Here is a 21014-nt window from a genome sequence, read left to right on the forward strand (position 1 = left end):
AAACGTCTGGTAATAATGGTAAGAGGTCCATTCTTACGGTTCGGGTGAAGATGATGGTCATATACGTTGCATATATGTGTGTGTGTGTGTGTGTGTGTGTATATTTATTTATATTCACGAGATACGCTATATATAAATTTGTGATATGTTATGTACAAATTAGTGATTTCTCTAATTAAAAAATAGTGATAAAAAATTGACCAGAAACTGATTTTTAGTTTTTAGTCTAATTTGGTTTGTATGGGAGCAGGACTATATATATATATATATATATATATATATATATATATATATATATATATATATATATATATATATATATTTATATATATATAGGGAATTCCTTCTAACTTGACCAATAATCCTATTTACGTCAAATTTATCCCACCATTTTATGAAAAATATTCTGCAGACATGACTAATCTGACTATGTTGACTGATTATTGCTTCTGACTTCATTGTGGATACAACTGTTGACTGAACTGGAGTCTTTAGGTTATATTGCCATTTTAAAATCCAAGGGATTTTATATTTACAAAATTGAAACAGTATTGGGATACCTTCAGATTTAGGGTTTACTTTTTGTTTACTAAAATGGGTTACTTGGGCTTTAAGATGATGAGTAATAATGGCATTGGAAGGGCCAAATCTAGACCACCAAAGGGTAAACCATAAAGGAATTTGATTTTTGAATTTATGATCAAATTGAATAAACCAGGAATGACTAAAAGTTTGATTCTCGTATAAGAAAACCTTACTCCATGCTTCAATGTAATCATAATAACAGAAATGGTTATTTTCTAGTAGATGAAGGTGAGAATGATTATCAGAAAATTCTGTTTGAGAAATAACATGTTTAATATACAAAGAATGATACAAAACTATGGTATCATCTTTTCTGTCGAAAATGGGCTTGATTACTATGGAATCAGTTTGAATTAAAATATCCTTATAATAGGATAATGATTTGTAAGGGGCAAAAGCAATAATATGCCAACCCGCAGGAAGAGACTGGGCAGCAAGTTTTACTGGATCATTTTTTGGGTTCATAAAATGTTCCACAATATATAAATAAGTTTACTTCGAGATTAACCATGTACTCTAAAGTTAAACTAAATTGACTAAACATGGGCTTTTTGGATATTTTACTAGCAGCATATGAAGGCCCAAAAGGGTCAAAAGCCGGAGGTTTACTAGCTAAAACTGAATTAAAAGTCCTGGGGACTTGGCCCAAAACCTGATATTTGTTTACTATGTCCATTGCTTGGACTGGGTTTACTGGATGGGGAAAAATAGCTCCTCTGATAGAATTAGCATAACTACCCGGAGAAGATCTTCCTCTCCCTCTGGAATTACTCCCACCTCTAACATTCATTTTGACTCTCCTATTCTTGTACTTAATTCCGGTGGTGGTGACGGTGGTGGAGATGGTGGATGCGGGGGTGGAGATGAAGGTGGTGGACATGGAAGGGTTAATGGAGCAACAATTTCAGCAGATTCAACAGGTTTCTCTGTTCTATAGTTGTTGATAAATAGACAAAATTAGATTTTTAAAATTAGAGGAAATCGGGGAAGATGATGGAGGTGAGGACGACGGAGGTGGAGGTGGTGGAGGAGGAGAAGATGAAGAAGGAGAAGGTGGAGGTGGGTTGGATTCGTTGGTTGTAGATACGGTGGAGGCATACATGGAGGGGCGGTGGACATGGAGGGGCGGCGGACATGGATGGGGTGGCGGCATGAAGTTGCTGGTAGTGAAGGTGGAGGCAGGCTGGGTTGGAGGAGAAGGTGGGGTTGTGGGAGAATTTAGTAATACTCTCCTTAGAGTTTAGTGATAATCCAGCTGGTTTTTTAGTTTCTAGAATAAGGAGGTTTGTAGGGAGCATGACTCTTTCTCTCTCTCCCTATATATATATATATATATATATATATATATATATATATATATATATATATATATAGGTAAGTGCTCAAATGAGAACCCCAACCAATGTGAGATATGAGATCTAATCTCAGCCGTACATTTTTATCTCTTAATTAAATCACAACCACACATTTAAATTTCTATTTTATCCTTCATATCTTTCATCCACCACTCTACCCCACCCCTACCACCACTCATCCACCACCCACCACCATCACACACCAACCACCCCGTCGTTGCTTCACCTCCAGCAGTCACCTCGCCGGAACAGCACCACTAGTCTCTCTCTCTCTCCTTCTTCTTCCCCCCCCCACCCTCTCTCAGCATGTCGCCGTTACCGGTACGGCCTGAGTTCCGGCCATCCATTCTCCTCACGCCTTCATCTCTCTTTGTTGCCATCGCGATCTCTGTACAATGTGCTCAGATCTGTAAAAGTCATATTGGTTCCCACTAGAGCATGACTCTATATATATATATATATGGGAAATGTTCCACAACCACGGTTGGATAAGTAGCTTATCCATCCAACTCATTTCCAACCGTCCAAAAAAAGGCAATCAACGCACAGAACTCAATAAAAATACTGTGTTTACGCCGTCAGTAAAAAGCGTTTACGCCGTATAATACAGCGTAAGCCCCACTTACGCTATATTATAGTGCGTGTACGCTCTAATATAGTGCGTGTATGCTACTTTATACTTTTTCCTCCTCCACAACCTCTCAAACACGCCTTGTTCCTCCTATTCACCATTTTTAGAGCATACAAACCCAATACACACAAAATACACAAAACTTATATTTTGAAGCTTAGATCTTTATTGTACTTTAAAAGCTTATACTTTGAAGCTTAATTAGATCTTTATTGGAGTTTAGAAGCTTATACTTTGGAGCTTAATTAGATCTTTAATGGAGTTTAGAGCTTGAAATTTGAAGCTTGGAGCTTGGACTTCTTTATCAAGGTTAGATTTTTATTACTCTCATGGCATCTTACATATTTTCAAAATTACCATCCCCTAATAAACCCGTTACACCTAATAAACCTAGAATAGAAATTGAAGAAGAAGATGATGTTAAAAAACCCCCAATAATAGTAGATGTTGACGATAGTGATAATGATGATGATATTTTTGAGGAGGTTGGTGATGATGTTTTTGAGGAGGTTGGTGATGATGTTGTTGAGGAAGTTGGTGATGAATTTGTTGATGATTTTTGTGATAATATGAAAAATGATTTGAATGAAGTTTGTCCTTGTGTTGGTCGATTGTTTGATAGTTTAGATGAAGCGGAGATGTTCTATAGAGATTATGGTAGACGTGTTGGTTTTGAAGTGATAATTAGAACCACACATAGGCGTGTGAAAACTAGAGAAATTTGTTCGTGTTTATATATATGTCGAAAGGGTGGTCGATTAGTACCCAAGTCTTTGGATGAAGATACGGATGTTCAAAAAAAAGAGGAGAAATAGGGATTCTATTGGTAGAACGGATTGTACAGCGCGGATGTACGTTATTAATAGGGAAGATCGGCATTCCACATTTGCACATAATTGTTGTAGTATCGAAGATCCACTTTCATGAATGTGTTTTCATTTTGAAACCTCATTTCATCCATGTCTTCAGGGGGAGCTTGCGGTAACCACAATGGCATGCCGAACTGCCTTGTAACCCTCTCCGGCAGTTGATACTCTATGTTCTCGAAAAAAATGAGCGGAACACGAGCAATACCTCCGATAGAAACGTGTATAGGGAGTCCAATGAACCCATCTCGTATCAAAATTATCAAACATTGCTCTATATGCATCAATATGGTGATGAATATTGAAATATTTCAACTTTCTAGCAGCAACCGGAGCAATCGCCCATGCAAAGGCCCTAGGCCACATGTGACGAGTATTTTCTGCTATCTTTGGTTGTCCCGGGCGTAATCTCTCACGAGCCCATAGCATCAAAAGCGTAGTGCAACCGGTTATTTGCTTGCAGTTTTTATCGCTTGCCTCACCAAGATTTCTATATAAATAACCAAGCACCGCGGCCCCCCAAGCATATCCATAAATTTTTTTGGTATCAAGTAGAAACGCGATTAGTCGGGGGTGAGCTACATTGTTGGACTTTGTAGGAAACAATATCGCCCCACACAAATAGAAAATATACCCCCGGGTGTATATCTCCTGAACGTCCCGATCCGCATCCGAAGGACATACACGATACCTTTTTCTTAGAAAACTTAATTTAACACCACCACGATCCCAAGCCGTTTTCCTTTCTTCAACTGAAAGATTTGGATCGCGCCATGCATGTAGCCATGTATGTGATGCCGCCACATCAAAGTCAAGTCTGACCGCCTCCCCAACAACTGGTAGACCCATCAACATATACACATCTTCCAGGGTCACTGTCATCTCCCCGAATGTGAAGTGAAATGTATTAGTTTCGGGCCTCCAATGCTCCACCAATGCAGTGATCAAGCAGACATCATTTTGCATAACCGTCCGTGGGTTTGCAAACATCCCAAACCCCCATTGTTGCAATAGATGCACTTGATAATCATTCAGTACCCACTGATTGATTTGAGACGTATTTTGACGGATTTGCAATTTATCCCTTTGAATGTCATGCCAAATTGATGTGCTTATATGCTTTGCTTGATTTCGAAGTACCGAATCATCAACCGGTCCATAAAAATCATTCGCCATTTCTACAATCATATTATCAACCAACAAACAACATCAAGGTCAAAATCAAACCATCAATTCCCACCAACAACAATCTTAACAACCAACAATTCAATAATCTTAACACATTCAACATCAACTATCAATATTCAAACTTCGCCAACAATCTAAACTATCCAACTCAAAAATCTAAATAATTCAATATCAAACAAAAAAGATAGACAAATTCAAACAAAAAGCTAAATGTTATCAAAATCTACACTATCAAACCCCAATTCATAATTAAACTACAAAATTCGAACTGAACAAATCAATAAAATCCATAAAAAATTAAAACTTTACCAACAATCTAACTACAAATTCAAAATCAAACCAAAAAGAATCAACAATTCCAAAGAAAAATTAAACTTTACCAAAATATAAACTATAAAACCCTAACTCTAAATTAAACTAAAATTCGAACTAAAAAAATCAATAAAATCCAAACAATTTCAAACTATACCAACAATCTAACTATCAAACTCAAAATCAAATTACAAATTCGAATTATAACTAAAGAGATCCACAAATCCCCAACTCAAAAATGAACTAAAAATCGAACTAAATATGCTAACTTTACCAAAATCTACGCACATATATACATCTATGAATCTATACACATTTATAAAGAAGAATCAAAATCTACATACAAAAAACCATATACACACACGTGTATACGCACACACAGATATACACACACATATACAAGAGCATACGCACCAGAAATCGTTTGATTTGGGTTGAAATCAGTTGAAATTGCTTTTATTTGGCTTGAAATCGCTTGAATCGGGTTGAAATCGCTGCTGTGGATAGGTTTTTTATGTGTGGATAGTTTGTTTATCCACAATACGCTATACAAAATAACGAAGCCGGTTCCGCAAAAAAAACCGCTCCGCTATATTGTATAGCGTAAGACCAGTCCTACGCTACATGATGTAGCATATACGCTCTATTATATAGCGTAATACCTTTTAATCTTGTTCATACACTGATAAATCAACTGTTGTAATTAACTTGGATATATTTAAATAATTATCCAACTGTGGTCGTGGAACAGTCCCATATATATATATATATGGCCTTACTCCATTAGAAACTAAATTAGCCTAGAAACTAGAAACTAGTATCTGACCAATTTTTTATCACTATTTTTAAGTGCAAATAGCACTCGTTTGTACATCACAAATCATTATTTCCTATACAAGAAATCTCAGAAATATAGATATATAAATATACATATATACAACATATATCATCATCATCATCTTCACTCATACCACATTGATGAACCTCCGGGCATCATTATCAACCCATTCCACTGCTACCGCGGTCACCTATAGGCTATACCCACGATTGACCTACCACTGCTTGTCACCATAACTTGCCATTACTAGTAGTTATTTACCACCACCACACACCTCATCTCATCATTTTTTTACCATCATAGACCTCCTACAACTATAATTGATCATCAATAATCGATAACCACTGGCAAACATAAGTAAATTTTCTCAATTATCAATAATAAAAATTGCTAATTCGTATAAATGAGTGATATTAGTAGTTTTAAACAGTGATCATGGGAGTGGTTTCTAGTTTCTAGAATAACATTAGTTTCTATTATATATATATATATATATATATATATATATGGGGCTATTCTAGTACAAACTAAAATAATCTAAAAACCTACAAACTAAGCCCAGCCCAAGACATAACCCAATCCACTATTGCCTACAGCCCAAAACTAAACCCAAAAATAAAATTAACGGTACATAGCTAAATCAAAAAAAATATAGATACAACATATACACACATTACAGTTACAGAGCATTACTCCTCCGCACTGTTCTTCTTCACAAAAGGTAAAAATCAATGAACATTTGTTCCAAATCACAGCGTCATCTCCGTTGTTTAGTGATTGTTCTGTGTTTCTGAAGCTCAAACTCTCTACAGGCACAAATTCGAGACGAGCCGAGAGCGAATCAAGCAACGAAAGCACAAACAAGCAGAAATTTGTGTGAAATTGTTCATACGGTGTGTTTTCTATGTTTTTTCAGTGATTTAACTATATAAATTGTATAGAAAATGTTTCGTAGTGATTACATGTCAAAATTTCGACGATTCTAGGGTTTCGAATTCAATTAGCTATTATTGTTGATACTTGTACATAATAACAACTAAACATCATATCTCAACTTCAAACTTTATACAGGTACAAATTTGAGGCGAGGAGAATGTCAAATCAAGCTACGAAATCAAAAACCTGCAAAATCTATGTCAAGCTGTTCATACGGTATATTTCTACACTTTATTAGTGATTTAACTGCATAAACTTGTATATGAATGTTTTATAGTGATTTGTTGTTAGTATATCAATGATTCTAGGGTTTTTGATTCAACTAACTGTGTTATTATTTATGTTTCTCCATAATAGCAGTTAGTTCCATTTAAATCATTCTCAAAGCATAAATCAATGACTAGAACTAGAGGAGGTATGTTGATTAATGTTTTTAGGATAATTTTTGCTATTTTAGAAATAATTTTGTTATTGCATGTTTGTCTTTATGATTTGACTGTTTATAAGTTGTGATTTGTAGTTTATATGCTTTTGATTTGTAGTAGTTGTGCTTGTCATTTGTAGTTTATATGCTTTTGATTTGTAGTAGTTATGTTTGTGATTTGTATAAGTTCTGTTCTCTAGTGATTGTAGCCTTGTATTAGATAGATTATTAGTGATTTGTAGTTTTATAGTAATTGTAATTTTCTATTAGAGATAGAGTATTTGTAGTAATCTTGTATTTGTGATTGTACCTAAATCAGTTTTGCACGAAGTACATTAGTTGCACTATAAAATATTCTAAACTATTTTAGTTGCTGATGTATGAACTACTAAATAGATTGATTAAAGTGATTCTTATATAGTGAATGTAGGATTATTTTGTAGGCAGAGCATTGCATATAAATTACTAAAAGGTGTGGAAGATGGCTTCTAGGGGGTGGCTGATGGCTTCTAGGGGGAGGGGATGATGGTTTCTAAGGGGGGTGATGGCTTCTAGGGGAGGAGGTGATGGCTTCTAACTGTTATGTTTTGTTTTCTCTAGATTCTTAATTATCATTTCAGGCATATTAGTTGTTTAATTAAAGAATACTATATATGTCCATTTATGCTTTATAGTTATGCTTATTGACATAAAGATTGGATAAATATAGTGATTAATGTACTTATATGGTGGAAAACTTAGTGATTCAACTGATAAACTTATTGATTAATGCACTAAATATGCTGAAAACTAAAAATATTTTAGTGGCTGATGTATGAACCACTAAATATAATCATTGAACTACTAAATATAGTGATTAAAGTGACTATTTTATACTGATTATAGGATTATTTTATAGCAAAACATTACATATAAATTACTCAAGGGGTGGGGGGTGATGACTTCTAGGGGGCGTGATTGCTTCTGGAGGAGGCGTGATGGCTTCTAGGGGGCGTGATGGCTTCTGGGGGGGAGGGGTGACTTCCGGGGGGGGGGGGGGGGGGGGGGGGGGGTTTGATGACTTCTCGAGGGTGATAACTTAGGCATGAATAATAGTGATTGTAGGCTTATTTTATAGTGATTAATCCGCTAAATAAGCAGAAAAAACTTAGTGATTCTAGTCTTGTTTTACACTGATTATAGGCTCTTATTATGGACAGACCATTATTTTCATAAAAGCTACTAAAATACAGAGTGATTGTATGCCTATGGTGAATTGATTGTAGCCCCTAGGTGCATCATGACATATAGGAATTTAGTTTTTATTTTGTGGTTTTTATTGGAGTTGTTTATAGTGGTTCATTATAATTTTGCTAGTGGCAAATCATGTAATCAATAGTTCTACATGTCAAAAATACAGAACATTATTGTCATATATATTACTAAAATACAGACTTAGTGGGATGATGACTTTTGGAGGGCGGGTGATGACTTCTAGGGGGCTTGCTTTTAGAAGGGGGGGGTGTAGTACTTTTTATTTTGTCATTTGTCACTACTAGAAATAAGCTAATAGACATCGGCTAAAAACCGATGTCTGGAAAAAAAAAGGACGATGTATATGTCGCCGATGTAAAAGGTCCACATTTTAGACATCGGTTTTAAACCGATGTCTTATATACTATCAGACATTACTTTTTTTTTGAAAAACGATGTATTTCTATTGCTTTTTTACAGTTATTGCATCATTTCTATTAAGAATTCTATATAGTTTGAGTAGTAGAACATGTTAAACACATTCCATGTAGGACTTATGAAGATAAAGACATCGAATATTTATAAATAAATGATGTGAAATACGTTATTTACATCGTTTTTCGGGAAAAGGTGATGTAAACATCGGTTTTTAACAATATGGGAGATAAACGACTGATTTATGCTTCCACTGCAGCAAGAACACGCAAATACAGTACAAATCGAGCAAAAAATTTGACCTAGGGTTCGGGTATTTTGGAATCGGGTTTGGGTGGTTGAGAATCGGGTGAGATAAGTTAGGGTTCTAAATTTAGAGGTGTATTTGGGGATATGGTGGCAAAGAGAGATTGTAGATGTTGAGAGAGAGGGAGTGTCGAGAGAGACAGTGTGTCTCAAGGGAGACAGCTGCTGTGTTGAATTTGGGGGGAATGAAAAGAAGCTTAAGGGCGGGGATATGTTTTGTTAAAAAAGGGAGAGAGTATTGGCCGTGTGTTTTTTATGTTTTTTAAAATTCAGTTTAGATAACGGTCATTTTAGAAACTGATGTCGTTAGTGCTGTTTAACATCGCTTTTTAAATTTATGATGTAATAAAAGTATTTAACATCGGTGGTTTTTGCAACCGATGTTAAATGGGTGATGTCTAATCCACTTTTTCTAGTAGTGTGTATTCAAATAGTTTTTATTGGAGTTGTTTATAGTTATTGTTTTATATTTTGTTAGTGCCATATATTGTAATCACATATCTACATAGTTCTACATGTCAAAAATGGCATGTATGTTTAATCCCTATCCGAGATTCATGTTTGCAGGACATAGACCACAGCTTAGAAGAAGCTCCAGAATAAGACAACAATGTTTCCACAAAATTATGAGACTCCGACTCAAATATAACAATATGATTTTATCTTCAGAACTGAATGAGAGGAGATCAGTAAACATAAAAGTGGGGAAGGAATTATATATTGATATGGCATCAAAGAGACTGGTCAATTTTGCCATCCAATCTTCACAAACGTCTCAAGAAGAAGATATTGTAGTGACTACTCCACGAAAGGCTGATAACAAGAAGACAGTCACATTTGCAAAAAACCTCACCACCACTCTCAATGAAGCCGCCGACAACAACCAATGATTGTTTCAACAACTACTTTTGATGAAATCCACGACAACTTGACAAACAATGATTATTTAAGAACTAGTTAGCTTATTTGTCTGAGTACTTGACAAGCAATGATTGTATGGCAAATTATTTGTGGTATTATATCTGGCTTATTCACTTTTTGAGGATGCTATTGTACAAAAGATTTTAAACTGTTCAATTTCACTTTTAACTTCTTCAGAGGTAGCAAATTCAGTTCACTAATATGAGTAATTTAATTTATGCTACTAACATGTTCCAAAATTGTAATATGTGCTTCAAATTTTACTATAATATGTACAAATCTCAATCCATTGAACTTCAAATACAAACTAACTACTAAAAAACATAACTACTATTTTTAAAATACAGCTAAACTTCAGTGATTGGAACTCACATTCTAGTGATTACAACATCACATTTTAGTAGTTGGACCATAAAAAATTAATGATTGCAAATTATATTTACTATATAATCCACAATATTTTCATTCAAATGAACATAAATTGTCAAGAACTAAGTAATATCAAATTCATACTAACTACTGTACATTTTAAACAAAATATGACCACTTTTACAACAAATTTTCTTCAATCTACACTATCTTCAATCTGTGCTTTCTTCTTCTTCTTATCACATGTCCAGGAGTCCTCAGCTCTCTATTCTGTTCCCTTACGAACAAAATGCTTAAGAATAATAGTTCCATCATCAGCTCTCTTTTCTGTTCCCTTACGAACATCAAAACCTCCTAAACGACCATAATTCTTGTAAAATACAAACGCTTTTTCCAAGTTGTCATGAACTTGATTAACAGCGGGCACACAACTAAGATCAACAACAGATGGTGAATAATATTTCCGTCCACCAGGAGACAAAACATAGCTTGATAATGAACCATCATTTTCACTAGAAGAAGGATCACAACTCGCATTTGAACTACTAATACAAGACAAGTCACCAACTAGAACCTGCATCCGCATATGAATAACAATTAAAGCAAAAACTACACACACTACTAATCAACTGCATAACAATTATAAACCTATATTATACTGTAGTGATTTACATCATCAAATTATACTGATTGTAGATTTATATTATAGTGAATATGGACTTACATTAAACAGATAACTTTGATACACTACAATAAACCACAAAATTAGATTAAGTTCAGCCATAACAAAACAAAAACGTCTCACTAAACAGAACAAATTCATATGTGACCAAAACACAAAACAAGTTGAATAATAAACCAAAACATAAACATGAAATTATCAATGAATACCTAACTTACTAATTAAACTCATCTGATTTACTAGTTAACATCATATATCATTAAAAAACTACAAGACATTCATACGTATGCTAATTGAATCAACAAGAAACTACAACTTTCAAACAAAACACCTAGTACATCATCATCACGATATCTACATAGTTAATCGAACAATAAATTAAATTAAAGTAATCACTTTGATTATCACTGATTTTGATGAGATCTGTTGTAATCATCGTACACCAATTATAAAATCAGCATCTCCAAAAACTGAGTTTGATTTTGATTGCGATAGATGATGAAGAAGCGAAGACTAAACAGAGCACGGAGAGAGATGAGAGAGAGCACCGAGAGAGAGAGACTATGGATAGCACTGAAGAGTGGAGAGATTTCAGAGAAACGTTACTAGAGACGGAAGCAGTTCTTAGAGAGATAGACAGGACAAGCGATTAACAAAATATCTGTCTTTTTTTTATATCAAGTAAATGAGTGGCCCAGATTAAAAGTTGGTAAATAATAATCAAAGGTGAAGATTAGTTTGTAGTTTTTACAAAAAAAAGGTTTGTATTTAATCATCCCTATATATATATATATATATAGTCAACCTCCAATACAAACCAAAATAGCTTAAAAACTAAAAATCCAATTTTGAATCCCTATTTTTAACAGCATAAATCTTTATTTTGTACATCACAGATCACTATTATATATATATGGTCATTCTCCAATACAAACCTAATTAGCCTAAAAACTAAAAACCAAAAATCCAATTTTTAATCACTATGTTTAACAGCAAAAATCACTATTTTGTACATCACAGATTACTATTTTATATATAACACGTTTCCCAAATATAAATATATACATACATATATATATATATATATATATATATATATATATATATATATAATGTATATGACCATCATCTTCACCCGAACCGTAATAATGGACCGCTTACCATCATTACTAGACGATTCTATGACTTGCCATCATTGCCTTCCATCACCCATAGTCACATACACTTTCCATCATAACTTATCAAAACTAGCGACTACTTACCAGTACCATCATACAACTTCTCTTACGGCTTCTTACCGCCAAGAACCTTCCAACGACTGAAACTGAACCTCTATAATCGATTACCAATAGTTTAGGTAAGTAGATTTTCTCAATTTTGATAATAAAAATCGCTCTTTATATACTGTATAAAAAAATGATTAATGCAGTATAAATTAGCGATTCTCATAGTTATAAATAGTGGTTCGGAAACTGGTTTTTAGTTTGTATTTAAGAGTTGGTTTGTATTTGATCACTTGCCTATATATATACATACATATACATACATACATACATATACATACACATACATAATAGCTTATAGCCCATGCAAGCATGATGAAAAAAATTATTTATTAATGATAAATCATAATTTTTAATTAAATAAAAATAAAGGAGATCAGACGAAGCACATTGATCCAAATTTTTTTCAGCCATGAATTTCAGCAAAGAGGCCAAATTGATGTGTGCCAGATCTGATTGTGTGAAAATCCGGCAGACTTGTTCACAAAATCCCTTCCTACATCCTCCTTCGAGAAGTTGGTGCATAAAATTAGGATGAGTAAATTTTAAGATCTATTGTGATATTCATACTCATCTTTGAACGAAAGGAAACATGATTTTATACCACATAAGTACTCTTTTTCCTTAATTAGGATTTTTTCCCACATGATTTTAAAGAGACATAATATTAGTACATGTCATCCAAAAAAAAGTGTTATGTATGCAAGTGGATGACTCTAGAATGTTCCAAACTCTACCCTTTGATCTTTTAAATACATGTAACTTAAATTCATGTCATTACAAGTCCATGATTTTTGGCTCTTCAAGTTCATGTAACCTACATCTTGTATACCTATAAATAGGTTTGAAGATTGAGCTTATTTTATCCGAGATAGAAAAGATGGTATTTATCATAAATATGATATGGTGAAAAAGGCGTATTACAGGACATCCCGGCCTGGCTAGGATTTTCCCAAGAACCTGCCGACTTGCTCCATAGCCAACACATGTATATAGGTAAATAAGACTAACCGAGCGATAAGACCCAGTGGGTGGGAACTTTCATGCGATAAGCACAGATTAGGACCCGATCTCCTTTGGTGAAATCTTCCCACTGTCTCTTCAACTCGGGTGAACGCCCGAGAGTTGGTGAGATTCGAACCCGTTAGGGGTGTACACAGGTTGGTGAAACCGACCAACCCGGTCCAAACAGGCCATATTTCGTCCGATCCAATCCGAATTTTTTTAACCCGATAAGTAATTGGATTGAAAATGTATTGAACCGATTTAGTTGGGTTGGACATGGGTTTCGGATTTTATAAACCGAACCAAACCAACCGATGGAAAAATATGAGAACATATTTAATTTATCCATCCCATCACATATTAGCCTAATCTATTTAGTTTTATTATATTTGTGTGCTTCTTAAATTTAGTATTGTAACTTTTGTTTGCTATTTAAATATATATATATATATATATATATATATATATATATATGAAATTAAATTTATGAATGAGAATATGAGATTAAATTGATTATTTTGTTTGTTTGGGAGCACATAAACATGAATATTGTCTGATTGTTACGTAAATGTATTTATGGCCTTAAATTTATCTATATAAGTAGCAAACAAACATGAATGAGAATATAAGATTACATTCATGAATATGTGTTCATTGTTTGTTACTAGTTATTTTTTAACTGAATTCAATTTTATGTCTTTGACAAGATTGTTAAAGTAAATTTTAGTGCCATTTGACACCGACGATTATAATATTTTGCTGAACTCTTTTCAATTTTTAAGATTTTGAGACTTTCCGTTCTAGGTATATAATTTATTAATCCAGCCAAAACGATTTAAACAGATCCAAACCAAAGTACTACAAATTGGTTCGAGTTACAAATTTAAACGGTTCGGGTTGGGTTGAAATTTTGAAAACCCGGTTTAATTGGATTGGGTCAACAAATGCCGTCAACCCGCCCAACCCGAACCGTGTACATTCCTAGATACCGTGACCCTTGCTTCATAGGCAACAAATATAGGTAAATAAGACTAACCGAGAAATAAGACCTAGTGGGCGGGAACTTCCCTGCGATATGCAGGGATTGGGATCCGATCTCTTTTGGTGAAATCTTTCAACTGTCTCTTTAACACGGGTGAACGCCCGAGAGTTGGTGAGGTTCAAACCCATGACCCTTTGGATCAACGCAATGCCTCATTTCCACTGAGACAACTCTCACACTCTCATAAATATGATTTGAAGTAAATTAAGATTAGAATATTCGTGGTGCCTATATATTTTGTAAGAGTTTTATGTATTGTAAAAGTTAAAAAGTTGTGTGAGAAATACAAAAAAGAAGGGTTTTTGTGATCAAGTTGAGGTGTTTGTATAAAATATTTGAGTGCGGGAGCCAGGAGCGACCCAATCTTGTAATACATTCATATTTAGTATATTTGTGGTTTTACCCTCCTTTAAGGAGTTCCCACATTAATAATTTGTTTCTTTTATTTTCGTACTTGTTATTGTGTTTTATTAGCGTCAATTTATGGTAGATGCGATCTTAAACACTTATATGATCTCTTTCTCGTGCTTATTATTATTATCTTTGATTAACGTCAATTTATAGTCATGCGATCCTAACACTTATATAGTCTCTACACTAGTATAAATATATCTGTCCTATATCAATTTGTCAGTTCTTAATATTTTAATACGAATCTTTCTGCAGCAAATTTGTCACTCAGTTGCAATTTGCAAACCCATTGTTGTTGTAGCTTGAAGTACAAAAACGCCTAACTATCCGCAGTAAGCACAGTAAGGCAGTAAGCACGTATACCATGATCTAAGCAAGCGTTGACATTTAGAGTTTAAAAACGCCCAGCGGCCTGGAATTTTACCATAATCTTGGCTAAACCATGTTCTTATGCCGTAATTTTATTCAATCTCTGTCAAGGAAATGTTTTTTCAAATAGTTGGTCACTATTCTGGTACTCAAGGACGAAAAAGCAAAATGAGCACCCGTTGCATTGCGATGTTTTCTACCTCTTGATCCTTGATAAGTCTCAAAACTTGTAGGCACATGAAACGCTGAAACCAAGCTACTGCAGTCTTCTTATTTGAATCATCTCTGAAAGAATATTTTTAAGAAATAAAATATTGTCAGTTAGTATTCATCTGCAAAAATGGCTAATATTAACTTAAGAAGTTGAAGTGTATATTTTGCAAATGGACCAAACGGTTCAATTTAAAAAATGTACAGGTAATAGTGCCTTGATGCTAGCCATAGCGTAGTTGAATATTAATTATTAACACATGTTCATGAAAAAACAAAATCATGTAATCTTCAAAGTTCAGAAGAAATGCACAAGTATTATACTTTCATAAAAATGCATAAACATCTTCTTTTTTATGTTGTGTGTGATCATTGCAGTATCTTGAAATATTACACTCTATAATTTGTAATTTTTGAGTTGTATAACAGAATCTATAACCCAGAAACTGGGAACATACTACTTTTGCCATTGTCTTTAGAGTGTGTTCTTCTGAAGCAAATTCAGCTGTGAAAAGTCATCTCACAGTAGAAATCAGAAGCCATACATACACCTGTTTTCAAGTTTTCCACCGTGCACTTTGCAAGATTGTCATATTACATTGTGCTGCAACCCTGAAGTGTAAAAACTGGGAGGAGATAAATGTAATTTCATTCCTTGATATTTCCATGCGGCCGAAAATATGAGAATGAACGGAATCATGAATATGTAAAATTTTATGTAACAGGCTCATCAAACAAATTCATCACCACTTTCAACAAACTCCAAAGAATAGACCCCAATTAAAAAGAAAAACAGTCTGGTGGTCTGGTAACAGTTGGGCCGTCAAAATAAAAAAAGTTCATGTGTTTCCTCCAAGACATGCAGTTTGGAAGTAGTTAAGTTCAGAATTATTTCAACTGATAATACTATGTTAAATACTTACATATCAATTTACACCTAATAGTATCTTTACAGATGTGTGTATCTGAGGTATAAATATATTAAAAATATTTCAACTGATGATACTATGTTAAATAATTACATATCAATTTACAACTAATAGTATCTTCACAGATGTGTGTATCTGAGGTTTAAATATATAAAATACGGAGTCCGTATTTTATATATTTAAGGGTCCGTATTACGGACCCTCAAACATGAAAACTCAGAAACTCATACAACTTAAGTAACCCCCAACTCATACAACTAAATTTACCGCCTAACTCCCCCTTTTTTTGTATGTATGCATGTACTGTTTCGAGAAGTCATGGAATTAAAATTAATTGCGAAGGATATTACCATGTCAAGACGCAATTCTTATGTAGGATCACTAAACATAGCATCATTGATTTGGCTAATGCTGATATCAAACATTGGAGGAATAGGAGACTCGTATTCTTCTGTAGAAGGGACCAAGCTCACAGGATTCCTGGTGTGCTCGTCTGTCAAAAGTACATCAAGATAATTGCGAAAAGAAGCTAACTATGTCGTTTATACTTGAAGCTATTAAAACATCTGATCAGTAAGTAAATAGTCAAAATAGTTGGGACTCACCAAATATTGTGTTGAAGGAAGTTGGGGGAGGGGTCACCATGAAGTTGATGCCGATGTAAAATACAATCACCAATACTAGTGTCACCATAGCATAAGTTGGTGCTGCTATTGCCCAATACCTAAATGTGTAACACAATGCTGTATCAACTGAATTACAAATAATAAAGAATAAAAAATCATTTCAGAGATTGATAACACAATCAGAAGATCAATGATGTGCAATCTCACGTTAAAGAACCAATCAAAGAAACAGCAAATACCAATTTCAAAATTATTCCAACACACCAACTTTTATAGAGTAGACATATTAGAATTTCTAAAAAAATTTCATTAATGGATAAATTCGTATTTTAAAAATACTCTTGAAGATATTGACAATTTCTACTATAAATTATTTCAACTTCCTACATGTATACTAATGTATACCCATTCAGATAACCTGCCCAGGTTCATGAGAAAAGTGGTAATCATAAAGAAGTCATGGTATATACCTGCTTGGATAGTAATAGATCCCAACAGTATGTAGCCAGTTTTCTGGAACATATGCCCACACCAGGAAAACAACTGCACAAGTATGTTACAAGATTTCATATCGAAATCAGAAAGCAGCAAAACAGAAAGAAAAATATAAGAATCTTAAGAAATATTCGGTCTTATTAATTTGCCACCTAAGATATGAACTTTGTAAACAAAAACACAGGATCCGCTAATCCAATTATAAATTTTACTCCGTAACTAGTTAGATCCATTTACAACAAACCTAATCAGTCAAAAGAGCTCTGTGCATTCATGAATATTATTTACTAAATAGATATTTGACATGATTTAAAGTTTGATTCTCCCCTCCCCTGAACATAAAAAAATCAACTATCAAAATATATATGACACTTCACTATTTCCAACTAACTCTAAATTCGAGGCCAGCTGATTTCAAAAATTATTAGATATCTCGACAGTACACTGAATCAGATAACTAAATGACTAAATGTAGATTGAAATTTCGTCAAATAACTGGTGGCCACCTCAAACCAGCTCGACATCTTCAGTTTACATATATATATATATATATGTGAAATACATATTACTTTTATTACTGAAATATATATTTCAAATTACTACAGTAAGGTATATGTAAAATTAGAATGCTGAGTGGACCAGCTTGGCTATGCAAACGATATATGTAAAGTGGCAGTTCCATCAACCAATTTGCGTGCATTATTATGCAAACTAATATCTGCATTAGGAGCGATTAATTCAATAAACTGAATGAATCCAACCTCCTTTTCTTAGTTCACAAACTTATTCATATTACATCAAACTTCATAACCAAGTTTTTCTATGACACAACCTATAACCTGCATTGTTGATTAGTTAAAAAATAGGTTAATAGAACTTTATTCACCCACAAATTGCATATGGTGATTTTGTGGCATCACTTTTCTGAAATAGTCATATAGCTAAATATGAAGTCTAAATATACTATTCATATAAATTTTCAGCAGCACTCTGACAAAGTACTTAAAAGAAGCATTACTTCATAAAGAGTACTGGGGTTGATATCTAGTCGATTCAATTAACTTAACCACCTCACCTTTTAATGTGTGCCGTTGCTTAGGTCATTTTCTACTTCTGAAATTTTCCACTTATAATCCATATAAAACCAACACCACCTAAGCTGTATTTCGAGTCTGCTTCTAGGTTGGATCTATGCCCATGCACATATTCTTGCTTCCCCTCACCTTGTCAATACATTGATATTTGTAGACATAGTTCTTCCAATAGTGCTCTTAAATTAGCTACTTTGAATTTTATTTGTGCAACCTAGGCACTGTTCTTGTAGTTACAGTACAGTTTTGAAGACTGCAATATTTGTTTTAATTATACTACTGTATTAAATAGTTAATACATTATTCATCCCTGTGAATTCTATTTTTGGTTTAGCAAAGCAGTATATATATTAGTCTACGATCAAATGTCGAACATACTTAAAGTATCATGTTATTAAACAAGAGGTCTGCATTAGATTAATTATATGTACATCATCAAATATAGGTCAAGTTCACTACCATGTTTGTTTCCATTAACATACTTCAAGTGGCTCTGCTATTAAATTTACTACAGTTGCTTGATATGGGAGGGTTAAAGATGATAAAGCGTGTAATATCTGATGAGTCAGATTGGCATTCCTTTCCGGTGGTTTTGCCCACAGGACTGTCATACTTGTTTAGTTTCGGCAACACGATTCACTCTTTAGGGACTTGTTATTAGGGATAAACATTCAACACTTGTGGGAACAGTAGGTCTTCTAATTTGCACGCGAGATGAATTTGTGAACCAGCACTGCAGTTGCACAAAGCCTAAGGCTATGAAAGATGTTGAGGTACCGAGAGGGGGAGGAATAACAGAAGTGCCTTGAAATGCAAAGCGGTTTGGCAAACAGAGAGGATGAGAAACAAGTTACAACTTTGGCCAAGTAAAATTAAATGATTGATTTCGGAACAATAGCATTCTTTTGTTGCTACTTATTATCATTTGTTCCATACCCAACTTTCGAAAGGCTTATCGTACTTAACAGAGGAGTACATATTCCGAACAGACAAAATGTGAAATGAAGCCAAACAATGTATTAAGAGGAAAGATGGATATTCAGCAAGCCGGTGGTTGAATAGATAACTCTTTGTTCAGTGAGCACAAAGTAGTTGTTCATTGATATACTTGTCCATTTCTGTACAGGCCCTACTCGTTCAAAATGCTCTGTTCATAACTCAAATTCTATATAAGTTAGTCATCTATTACTGATATTAAGTTAAGTTTATGACAACCGCTAGTTAACTATGAAGCAAGGCAAGTAGATATGAAAAACGATACTATTGTTTACCAAAATAATAGTAAAATTCGTATCATTCCTATACCTCCATCTCCCATGTTAGTCGTTTCTTTCGGTTTCATCGTCTAAATATGATTTGCATCCACAGCAACAAACATAGTTGTAATCATAATAACCCCTATTACTTAATAAAGGGTCCAGATGTTAATTTCAAGTTACTTCAATTCACTTAACCACCTTTAGTTCATTTTCTAGTCGTAAATTTCTCTTCTTACAATCCATCTAAACCACGCCTCTTAAGCTCTATTTTTTAGTCTGCTTCGAGGTTTGCAGCCGTAGTTCATCCTAATGTGCTATAAGGTTAGCTGTTTCGAGTTCTATATTCGCAATGTGAAACATACTTGAAGTGGCATTTCATCAAACAAGAGGTGTGCATGTAAGAAAAACACGGAAAATATACCAAGAGCAACAGCAGTTGTAATAGAGCCCACGAAGCCGTAAACCTCGGAGGGTTTGGGACCAGCATCATCGGGTTTGGGACGCTGCAGATTGTCATGATGAGGGTCCTGAAAGAAGACTTGGGCTCTTCGATTGCGGGAGAAGCTCAGTATTCTTCTGGGACTGTTCACTGACCGTCTATTCTCCATCGTTTAACCCCTAGCCAATCTCAATTGCACTTAAAAATTAAATGATCAAAATTAAATAACAACTTATTGTCGTATCAATGATAAAAAATAATAATAATAATAATAATGATAATAATAGTAATAGTAGTAGTAGTAATAATAATAATAATAATAATAATAATAATAATAATAATAATAATAATAATAATAATAATAATAATAATAATAATAATAATAATAATAATAATAATAATAATAGATTGTTAATAATAGATTAACTAGTATAAAAGTTCGTGTAAGTCACTGATGTCAAATTAAATCATATTTTATATTAATAATTTATTTAAAATTTTAGTTTAATCATTTTATTAAATTTTAAAATATATTTCTCAATTGATCCACAATTTTTAAACAATATTTAGGTAGCTAAAGAAAATAAATGAACTGCACATGTAAAATTGTTAACAAAATTTATAAATCGCTTAGATTGAAAAATTTGATGATGTGATTTTTGGGATTAAGACTCTTATTTAAGATCAAGTGCGCACACTTTTACTCGTTTTATTTAAGTGTTGGACAATTCGTTAATTTTAAACTTGAAAAATAAAAAGAATTTGTTCAAGTAA

The 21014-nt window shown here is 33.7% G+C and overlaps 3 protein-coding genes across 6 annotated transcripts; 1 reads left to right on the top strand and 2 right to left on the bottom strand.

Annotated features, from left to right (window-relative positions):
• Positions 1-1282: 1282 nt before the first annotated feature.
• LOC108201204 (glycine-rich cell wall structural protein 1.0-like) lies at positions 1283-1829 on the top strand. The gene is made up of 2 exons (XM_017369500.1): positions 1283-1505; positions 1561-1829. The coding sequence occupies exons 1-2, from the start codon at positions 1283-1285 to the stop codon at positions 1827-1829; spliced, it is 492 nt and encodes a 163-aa protein (XP_017224989.1).
• A 1707-nt stretch (positions 1830-3536) lies between these two features.
• LOC108201206 (protein MAIN-LIKE 1-like) lies at positions 3537-4613 on the bottom strand. Its single transcript, XM_017369501.2, has one exon. The coding sequence runs from the start codon at positions 4611-4613 to the stop codon at positions 3537-3539; it is 1077 nt and encodes a 358-aa protein (XP_017224990.2).
• Positions 4614-15024: 10411 nt separating this feature from the next.
• Positions 15025-20441, bottom strand: LOC108200657 (phosphatidylinositol N-acetylglucosaminyltransferase subunit P). 4 transcript variants are annotated; one of them, XR_010287907.1, is made up of 6 exons: positions 20223-20441; positions 17427-17499; positions 16936-17054; positions 16681-16823; positions 15860-16027; positions 15025-15476 (listed from the first exon to the last, which is right to left on the bottom strand). XR_010287907.1 is itself a non-coding variant. In XM_017368882.2 (5 exons), the coding sequence occupies exons 1-4, from the start codon at positions 20407-20409 to the stop codon at positions 16699-16701; spliced, it is 504 nt and encodes a 167-aa protein (XP_017224371.1). In that variant the 5' UTR covers positions 20410-20441; the 3' UTR covers positions 15025-15476; positions 16681-16698. The 4 variants fall into 4 exon arrangements, 3 of the variants coding, with proteins under 3 accessions (XP_017224371.1, XP_017224373.1, XP_017224372.1); XM_017368882.2 differs by lacking the exon at positions 15860-16027; XM_017368884.2 differs by lacking the exon at positions 15025-15476 and having other exon boundaries at positions 15699-16013.
• Positions 20442-21014: the final 573 nt, after the last annotated feature.

Source organism: Daucus carota, chromosome 9, assembly GCF_001625215.2.
Source record: "Daucus carota subsp. sativus chromosome 9, DH1 v3.0, whole genome shotgun sequence".
NCBI lineage: Eukaryota > Viridiplantae > Streptophyta > Magnoliopsida > Apiales > Apiaceae > Daucus > Daucus carota.

Coding starts and splice junctions, on each gene's coding strand:
- LOC108200657 (XM_017368882.2), bottom strand. CDS start 20,409: ATGGAGAATAGACGGTCAGTGAACAGTCCCAGAAGAATACTGAGCTTC. Junction 17,500..20,222: donor TACAACTGCTGTTGCTCTTG/GTATATTTTCCG, acceptor ATACTTGTGCAG/TTGTTTTCCTGGTGTGGGCA. Junction 17,055..17,426: donor ATCTATTACTATCCAAGCAG/GTATATACCATG, acceptor TTACACATTTAG/GTATTGGGCAATAGCAGCAC.
- LOC108201204 (XM_017369500.1), top strand. CDS start 1,283: ATGGGGAAAAATAGCTCCTCTGATAGAATTAGCATAACTACCCGGAGA. Junction 1,506..1,560: donor AATTTCAGCAGATTCAACAG/GTTTCTCTGTTC, acceptor TTTTAAAATTAG/AGGAAATCGGGGAAGATGAT.
- LOC108201206 (XM_017369501.2), bottom strand. CDS start 4,613: ATGGCGAATGATTTTTATGGACCGGTTGATGATTCGGTACTTCGAAAT.